Source organism: Condylura cristata, unplaced genomic scaffold (assembly GCF_000260355.1).
Source record: "Condylura cristata isolate star-nosed mole 26May11 unplaced genomic scaffold, ConCri1.0 scaffold00017, whole genome shotgun sequence".
Classification (NCBI taxonomy): Eukaryota; Metazoa; Chordata; class Mammalia; order Eulipotyphla; family Talpidae; genus Condylura; species Condylura cristata.
In genome coordinates, this window is record NW_004567118.1 from 5328518 (window position 1) to 5338627 (window position 10110).

The 10110-nt window shown below is 36.6% G+C and overlaps 1 protein-coding gene across 1 annotated transcript in view; it reads left to right on the forward strand.

Moving 5' to 3' along the window:
* Positions 1–1590: 1590 nt before the first annotated feature.
* Positions 1591–10110, forward strand: part of FBXO47 (F-box protein 47) — a 20663-nt gene continuing 12143 nt past the window's right edge. The window contains exons 1-5 of the mRNA XM_004684262.1: positions 1591–1751; positions 4378–4584; positions 5015–5185; positions 7524–7600; positions 9678–9755. Of these exons, the coding sequence (XP_004684319.1) occupies positions 4395–4584; positions 5015–5185; positions 7524–7600; positions 9678–9755 (516 nt within the window). The 5' untranslated portion in view covers positions 1591–1751; positions 4378–4394. The remainder of the gene's footprint in view (positions 1752–4377; positions 4585–5014; positions 5186–7523; positions 7601–9677; positions 9756–10110) is intronic.

Below are 10110 nucleotides of genomic sequence, written 5' to 3' on the forward strand. Positions count from 1 at the left end.
CCGCTGGTTGGAACCAGTTTCTACCTGCCAGACTTGGTCAAAGCCCGTGGGGATGTCAGCAAAACTGTTTGCAAATGGTTTCATCCCTTTTCAGCCAGTAGAGGGCAGTATCATTTGGTTTCACTTTCAGTATCAGTTACTTCCGGTTTCACTTCTTTGACAAGTCAACACTGGTCAGAGTGGTTTGAGCTTGTCCAGTGAGGACAGGTGGGTTCAGCCTTGGAACTGGTCTCAGCAGGTTGCAACCTGACTAAACTGGCCGGAACCAGTCTTAGCCAGTCCGAACCAGTTTCAACTAGGCTGAACTAGTTTAAGCCGTTATGAGCCAGGCGGTTTGAACTGGTTTCAGCCAGCCTGACACATACATATACATAAATATACACACATACACAACCAATACATATGTATTTTTTTCTAATCTGCCTCATGTGGAAAGTCTAGTTTTTTCTCAAAATAAAAGCTAAGTGCTGATATATATATATACACACATATACATACATATATATATGTATGTATGTATGTAAGCGACCAAACCAGGTCTTGCACACTATGAACCATGAGGATGCCTTTGCCAAAAGGAGTTTTTTAGAGGAGGTTAGTAGCTAGTAGAGACTTGCCCTAATGCTTTTGTTACTTCTGAAGGAGCACAGAGAATTCTGATAGAAAAATAACACAATTAGTTCTCAAGGTTTCTTGGGAATGCAACTTGAAAAAACAAAACAAAGTGTTTGATTCTGCTTAAAATTTTTATTTTAAGAGACGTTAGACTACAAAATGACAAACGGCAAAACTGGAAGATATTTCTTCATTAGTTCTCAAATTAAATGTAATCTCAAACTAGCCTAAAGTTGGCACGCAAGCACACACACATACACACAACCATAAACATATTATTTTCTGTTGCCATACTGCTCTCCATCTTTATTTTACGTTTAGTCTCCTTATTAGACTAACAGTCCAACAAGACAGGAATCTTATGTGCCTTGCTCGCTGACGTATCCTGAGGGCCAGAGCAGGCCTTAGTAAATAGCTACCGAAGGGAATTTAATCGTCAGAGGAGGTGGGCCAAGCTGGACTTGTCTTGGACTCCATCTCCAGAAAATGGAGCACTCAGCCATCTTGATTCTAGGTCCCAGATGCCTCTAGCTCTTAAACTTACCCTGTTGGAATGGTTGATAGGATGTAGCCAGGGGTAGATAAAAAGACACATATGCTCAAAACTAAGTCTGAAGGAAAGGAAGTGGGTTGGAACAACAATGGGGCCACCAGGTTGGCACACTCTCCCGAGTCACTAACGGCCCCACCCCTTCCGGTCTTCAGACCTGAGAAATGGGTGGCCTAGGCGTGAGTTCCGGAGCCTCTGACCTCTTTGAAAATTATTCATGAGGTAGGGAGCTGGGATGTTAACTATTCATGAGGGGGCGAGGCCTAAGCAGATTATCAACTATTCATGAGAGGAAAGCACTATGGGAGCAGGGGCGTTCCTACCCCTGAGGGGGCGGGGCAGGGGGCGGGACCTCTCTCCCGCTGGGGCTCCTGGGAGGATTCTAAAGTATTCTTGAAGCCTCGGGCGCCTGAGAGGCGGGAACCCAGCTCTGGAGCCAACCGGAGGCGGACCCTCCCTCTTCCCGGTGGGAAACCCTTGAGAAGATTTTTTTTTTAATTATTAAGAAACTTGAGGATGGTGGGGGCAAAACGACTAGATCCCATTTGCCTGTGATCCTTTAGCCGGAAACCTATAAAAATCTGTGGTAAAAAGAGGCTCCCCACCCCCACCCAGCCCCAATGCTTTCCCTGAGATAGTTTCGTCTCTTCATAGGGTGAAGGGGGTTAAAAAAATGCATGAATATTAGGTTTGAGTACTCTTCTGACCAGTTTGTCTTTTATGGTTTCCCTCGTTTACCTCTTTCGAGGCGTTTTGGCTTTATCCCGAGCACATAGAGGCGTCTCTTCAAGGTTTCGTAGGTTAAAATAAAACAAATCCGGTGAATTGCTGCTGGAATTTTCTCTGACAGGGAAAAACAAGTTCATCCAGGAGGGCCCTTGGAGCCTTCCACGTCTAGTCCAAAACGAGTCATTGGGAGCAGGGGTGTGGAGACATCGTTTTATTTTATTACTACGTGGGTTGGTTCCCTAAAGGGGTGTGAGGAAGCGGAAACCGGGGGACGCCTTGGGATTACACTTTTCCAGTGAATATGCTGTCGCCTCCAAAACTTCCCAGTGTGAGTGAGGAAAATAAGGAATTGGAACAAGAGACTTCATGAGCTTGAAGGGAAGCTGATGCACTGCTCTGAATCCTCTCAGAGGCCTAAAACACGCCAAGCGGCGGCACATGAACGCCCGGCCCTGCCAGCAGGTGTCAGTGAGTCCCTGAGGAGCCGCCGGCCCTCCGTGTCCCGTTTTTTTTTTTTTTAGGGTTCCTCAGAGACGCAGGACAAATCCCAGACGAGCTTTCTAATTTATGGTAATGACGCTTTAAACTGCCTACTACGAAGTTTAAAACATCCTCATGGGTTAAGTAAATTAAGCCTCTTCCATTTGGTGGAAGCACACAAAAATAGGTGTTTGTAAGTTGGCAAGGAAAGACCTGACAATTGTAATTATAACTGTGAAAAAGACTACAGGCTCCTAGGAATACTGACCCCTCCCCCTTTTTTTAGGTAAAATCGTTAAAAAAAAAAAAAGGCAAAATACCGGAATAGTATATCCCAGCGTGTTTTGAAGTGAAGGCCGTTTTCTTCTTATTTTGCTGTGTTTTGTAAACTTTGATTATGGACGTTGCTCATGTCATTTTAATTATTTTTTTTAAGTGTCTACTCATTTGAATGTTCTCTGAATGCTAAAGCAGAGTGCTGTGGTGTGCTTTTAGAGGTTAGCTTTATGCTCCAAGCACTATTTTCAGATGTATTTTAAGTTGATGTAAGTTGATTTGTAACCTTTTTAAGAGGAATAAGCAACAATATGATCTTCACAATTTTGTGCCAAAAGCAGAAGTTGCATTTTGGTATTTTGATAAGATATACTTGTAACTCCTGATGAAACGTTTCAGTTGTTACTTCAGAAACAACGGCCTTAGATTGGAGCTGTAGTAATGCACATGTGTATGTATATGTGTACGTACAAATATAGGTACTTGTTACACACCTGCGCGAATTAATACACATATTTTATACATGTTGTCTATGTGCAAAGAAAGACGCGTTTTTGAATTGGAGCAGCAGTGATACAAAGTCACTGTGTGAGGCATTATATACATTAAAAGAATTACTGTTTATTGTCGGTAAATTATCAATGATTTTAATGTCATGTTCAGCAAGTTCCCTTTAGGAAATGTTTGTCTCTGAGATCAAGATCTATCTGTAACTATTATTAACCAGAAGTGAAATTGAGGGGAAACTATTGTTATTCTTTTATTTATTCTAGTCTTACTAATTTATAGGACTCATTTACTGCTTAGTTGTATTGTGTAGCACATAATTGATCATGGTAATCAGCCTTTTAGTTTATTAGAACTAGTAAATTTTAGAAGTTCTAAACTCAGTCTTCATTTTTTTAATCTTTACTTACATTTTTCTAACACAAATGATGGCATTCAATTTTTTTTAAAAAATAGAAAAGCTGGCCCTCCCTGGTGGCGCAGTGGGTTAAAGCACTGTACTAAGAAGCTGAAACCACTTCCGCATGAGTTCGATTCCGACCTGCCCCGGAGGTGACCACATGGTGTGGCAGACCTCTCCTGACCCGCCCGCTGCTCCCCTCAGCAGTGTACTTCGTTGATCTGCCTGTTCTGCTACCCACTCTGTATCTGGTGAAGTCCTTCGCCACCCCTGAGTCTCTGGCCTGTACCCCAGTTCTGTATACACAAATAAATAAATCTTTAAAGAAATAAAATAAATAAATAAATAAATAAATAAATAAAATAAAATAAATAGAAAAGCTTACTACACATTTTTAGAGCTGTGCTATAGTAATACTTTGATTTTTTAGACTATAAAGATTATTGTAAAAGCTACATACTGAACTTACTGAATTTGTTATTTTGAATATGTTAAAATCTTTTACCTTTTTATTTTACATGTTCTTTTCTTAGAACATATTTCACCCAAATACCCATCTAATTTTCTACCCAAGCTATTAATCAATGTAGAATATTTAGCTAAGAAGGCAAAGATTTTTTAAATATTTCATATCATACTGAGATGAATAAATAGACTGATGGGAGGGAATTCCTTAAATCTGACATCAAATTAAAATGTTTGAAAAACAGACACTATTTATTACACATCAAAGTATCAGCCTGTTCATTTAAAAAACAACAGTTCCTCATTACTACAATTTTCTTTTATCTTGTCTCTTGTAGTTTGTTTTTCTAATCAGGAAAAATTCATGCAAGAATGAAAAAGATGGCATCTAGAGTAAATACCAGCTTTACTTTGATTCCTAACCAGAAATATAGACGAAGTAATCGTCGGTCCAGCTTTTTTTCCAGCACCCTTAATTCAGAATCTCAGCCCTTATCATCACTTGGAAATTTTAAGGCCTTGCCACTGGAAATATTCCAGATAATCTTAAAATATTTGTCAGGTAAGTCTTGGGGATTTTGAGCAGGCTACATAGATATTTGAATATTTTTATTTTTCTCAAGAGCTAGTTTGACATCTTAGACTTGGCTAATAATAATGCTTGGTGAATACTTAATGACATTTACATTTTTGTTTTCTGAAGTTTCATCACTGTGATGTAAAGGGTACAATAATACCCAAATTCTTTAAAACATGTCCCTAATTATAATAATAATGTGATTTGTTACATCCCAAAATAGATCTAATTCATTGAGTATTGGATTAAAAACAATTTTAAGATGTTACCCACTTTTATTACTTATTTTTATCATTATTTAGTATTATTAGTTAACTTACAAGTTAATAGATTGGACTAACAGTGACATTGTTGTATTTGAACTGTTTATTTTTTTGTGTGTGTGGTATATATGTATTTGTATTTCTTTTGGTAGTGAAGGATATCAGCATGCTAAGCATGGTGTCCAAGACAATCAGCCAACACATTATTAATTACATATCAACCTCATGGGGAAGTAAAAGACTTTTACTACAAGATTTTCATAACCTTGAGCTGCCTGGCAGGAGTCAAGAATCCACTATACTGGACCACTACAGATCTTTAGGTAATTTATATAATGAAAATTGTAACAAGTAAAGAAATGTACCTTAAAGAATTATGCAATTCTCTAAGTCTTGTGGGAAATGGTACCTTTCCCCTGACTAGTTTCTCTGGTATGAGGACTTTTCCCTTAACAGTCCTTTACATTTACTTTTTATAATGAGAGAATGAACTTTAGTGTCAGGTGTCAGTTTTGTGTTGTTATAGGAATACAGTGTCACCTACAGTTACTATGGAAATGATTTACTGGTTTAGAAAGTTGATATATTTCTGTTCTTTACTTTCTATGGATCTAGAAGTTTTATCTCTAATTTTTTTCCCTTTCAACAATAGTCCTTAAAATAGAAAAGTTTAAACCCATCATTGCGGAAGATCACTTATTCTCTTATCAGAAACAATGGTTTCCTTTTTTGGGAAAAAAAAAAAAACACTGCATGTTTTGTAAGTAAATCATTAGGCTGTGATTAAATTACCCTTATCAAAGGAAACTATATAATCCTTCCCTTGATTTGTAATCACTTATGTTTATAATCCTATTCATTGATTTTATTCTCCATTGAAGTGATGAATAAAATTCTAATTTTGACTTGACTAATGACAACTTCTTAATTTTAAAATCACTTTAGAATTAGCCAAAGCATGACAATAAATCCAAATATGAAAGCGATGTTGAGATTTAAATAAAGGCATAATAATAAGTTAAGTGAATATTACATTTTAGTAGCCTACAAGATCATATAGTTGTGTACTGTATCAAAATATATTTGACATGTATTTTAATAAGATAAATGAAAGGCATGTAATCTCATTACAAGGTTATGATTCACTACTTATGACTAGAATAGTCCTACAGCAATTATTTTTTTTTTTTAGCAATTAATTTTTGACACTTGTTATTGTAAATATCTTTCTTTTAGTCATGAGTTGTCAAGGAAGTTATTTGGTAACAGTTTATTTTTTGGTTTTCGAAAGAATTTTTCCTCCCTGGCCAAGTCTCAATTGCTTAAGCAAACAAACAAAAAATCATTAAAACAAATATGTGGCTAAAACCTGGTTAAAATACAAATATACATTGATCATAATAGCCATCCTATTAAAACGACTTTGTTCATGTAATGATTTCAGCCTTTCATTTAGTTTCGATGTACATACCAGGCTTACAGCTGAGTCATTAGAGAAATGCTTGATGCACTTATTATTTTCATATGTTGCCATTCTTAGCTGATCTGTTCTTGTTTTCAGACATTAAAATAGTATTTTCAGAATTCTGAGCTCTAAAGATTATAAATTTCAATTTGCTTCTTTATACAAGTAGAGCAGATGTCTGGTGTGGAAGGAACATTACATCTGACTATTTTAGTGTGAAGAAGTTGAAGTTGGTTTTTAAAGGGTATTGCAGAACACCTGTGTTAAAAAAAATAAGTGAGCCCATTTTGGTTTTTATGGTGAATTACAATCTTTAAAAGTAGGAATTTTACATTAGAAAAAAAATTATTCAATTATTACAATTTCCCAGTTATGATATGCCATGGGGCTGGATGCCAAAACATGAAAATAACTCAGCCTAAAAACCAAACACCGAAACTGTCTTCTCATGTATAAAAATAAGGAGGATTTATGTTTAAAACTCAATTCTGGTCATGTGTTATCCAAACATAGCAACTTCTAAAAATAAATTTCATTCCCATAGATTCTACAGAATTACATAAAGTACTTGTTATGATAAAAAGTAAATGCAGACAAGGTAAAAACTGAAGAAAGCCATGCTGTTCAGGTGTATGTTTTCCTACCATATGTCTTATTTCTAGTTTGAGTGCATTTGCCCTTATAGGAATGTTAACACCTCATTGCCATTTTAGGAAAACAGAACACTTAAAGTTAGAGGAAACAAGTCATAGACTTCCTGTCACTGTAATTCAAGTTACAAATCTTACTGGGAAATTAAGTTTCTTTTTTCTTTTAAAATCTCTGAACACAAATTCTGTACATTCTTCACATGAATGCGCCATAAAAGGAAAAATTTGAAGAGATAAATATTTCATCCAAACTGGATACGTTCTATGAGCAAAAATGACATCTAACCTCTGAAGTTTAGTTACTTCTGACTCTACGTTTCTGTTTTTGAAGAAAGGAATACAAAATTCTTTTCCCATTCTTTCCAAGTTTTATATTAACAATTTTGAAAACATTTTTCCTTTGTGGGTACAAAGTTAATTTCAATAGCAATTAGAATCTGTTTTCTAGTATGGTTCACCACACTTGACTTTCAGGAAGCATTATGTTGCTTTTTAGACCTTTTAAAATTAACCTTTTTTTTTTTTCATGTATCTCTTTCCTTGCAGGTCTGCTATTTAAGAGATGTACTCTGCTGCTACCCACAAAGGAAAGACTAAAGTACATTCACAAGATACTTGCAGAAGTAAGGTCATACTTCTCAATTAGTTCACAACCTTGATTTCCAGTAAAGATATTATGTTAATAATGTCCTGTTTATCTTTAGTAGAACTTCATGAATTAGTACTAAAAATTAATTGATAATCATCTGCTACTTTATAGCCCCCCAATTATAAAACACCAAAATGTAGTGCAGTTGTCTTCTACTTATTATGAAACAACTTTAATGTACAACTTAGTATATTATTCAAGTTTATTAGGTTTATCAGAGTATAAATGTATTTTTACCCCACATGGAAATCCTGAGAATGTTTTAAAGTGGTGACTTTCTTTATTAGATACCTATTATTAGATATTTTATTAAAATGAAGTGATTTCTGAATGTTAAACTCTTACTATTAAAATGTATAAAAACATAGGAAAGTATGTGTAATATATATTTTATGATAATATATTATTTGAAATATGTGTAATATATATCTTTTATAATATATGATTTGAAAATCTCTATGAACGTGTTTGGGTGTAATCTCCAAATAAGGCATTGAGCTTTACTATGCAAACCCAAATGAAGATTTTAATATTGATGGTTCACTCCTATTCTCAATAGTCAGTTTCTGATGCATTGGGGTTCTTTTTCATAAATTTTTAAATTTAATGTCATTTGCACTGTGTTCAGATGTATATTATTGCAGCAGTTTTCCATCCATTTCTTACTATCTGATACATTTTAAAAAGATTTATTTATTTATGTATCCAAGAACCGAGGTGTAGGCCAGAGGTGGGGGACTTGTGAGAGGATTCACTAGAGACAGAGCTGGGAGCAGAACACGTAGCTCTACTAAAACACACTGCTGAGGGGAGCAGGGGCAAGACAGGAGAGGGTGCCCTTGTGGGTCAGCTCTCTGACTGAGGATCACTTGATAGTACTGAGACTTTAACCCCTGTGCCACCAGGGAGGCTCCATTTTTTAATTCTAAATCAAGGCTCTCTTTCTCTTCCTAAAGCATCACTTTCAACCAGTTAAGTGCTTACTTAAAAATCTTTCAGTGGTGGGCCCTCCCTGGTGGCGCAGCAGGTTAAAGCACAGCACTAAGAAGCTAAAGGTACTTCAGCTTGAGTGCCATACCTGCCCAGAGGTGATCCACATGGCCATTGCGTGGCAGACCTCTCCAGACCTGCCCGCTGCTCCCCTCAGCAGTGTACTGCCATCTGCCTGTTCTGCTCCCCTGTCTGTCTCTGGTGAATCCTCTCATCACACCTGCGCCTCTAGCCTGTACCCCAGTTCTGTATGCATAAATAAATAAAAAATAAAATCTTTCAGTGGCTATTCAATGTCAGGAAGTAAGGTCCAGGTCCATAGTTATTTAGGGTTCCCTGGTAATGCATACTTACTTCCTATTAATTTGGGCCTAATTAAGCAAGTGATATCTTTCTTCTCAAATCTTTTTTTAAAAAATTTATTTATGCATATAGAACTGGGGTACAGGCCAGAGGTGCAGGGGTGGCTAAAGGATTCACCAGAGACAGAGTGGGGAGCAGAACAGGCAGATGGAAGTACACTACTGAGGGGAGCAGTGGGTGGGTCAGAAGAGGTCTGTTATCCATGTGATGGCCTCCAGGGCAGGGATCAAACTCATGCTGAAGTGGCTTTAGCTTCTTAGTGCTGTGTTTTAACTTGCTGTGCCACCAGGGAGGGCCTCAAATCTTTTTACTCCTGCACCTACAGTTTTGTCCTTACTGTTTCCCTCACCAGTCCTTTTCATTTGTATCTAAATTCTACTTCAGGACATTGCTTCCTTTCTTTCATGGTGTCTGATACAGTGTTTATTTAGTCTATTTAGTAGCACTCAAACATATTCTCACCTGAATTATTGAAATAATTTCCCATGTATATCTTATTCTCTGAATAAGTATTAGACCTTTGAAGCAGAGACTATTTTATATATGTTTTTTTATCCCCACCCACTATATCACAGTGTTTGTCAGTTATTTATCTTTTTATTAGTTACTTTCATTTAATACTGAAAAAAATTCTTTGGCTGTCAAACCATTTTATAATTTCACTGAAAAGGAAGAATTAATAGATATTCTCTTTCTAGGTTTCCTGTTTTAAATTCAGTGGCTGTGCAGCTCCAATGCAATGTTTAGGATTACAATGTTATGGCATGTTTTTACAGGTACATTTAAAAAAAATTTTTAAGATTCATTTTATTTATGCATACAAGAGCTAGGGTATAGGACAAAGATATGTGTCGGGGACAGGATTATGAGAAGATTCATCAGAGCCAGAGTTGGGAGCAGAACAGGCAGATTGAAATACACTGCTGAGGGGAGCAGTGAATGAGACAGGAGAGGTCTGCTGCACCATGTGGGTCACCTCCCTGACTGGGGATCAAACTCATGCTGCAATGGCTGCAGATAGCTTCATAGTACTGAGACTTCACCCATTGTGCCACCAGGCATACTTTTTTTTTTTTTTAGCAACTGCTTTTTTTTTTTTTTCCTTCAATTTGTTCAAGAACTATTTGGAGT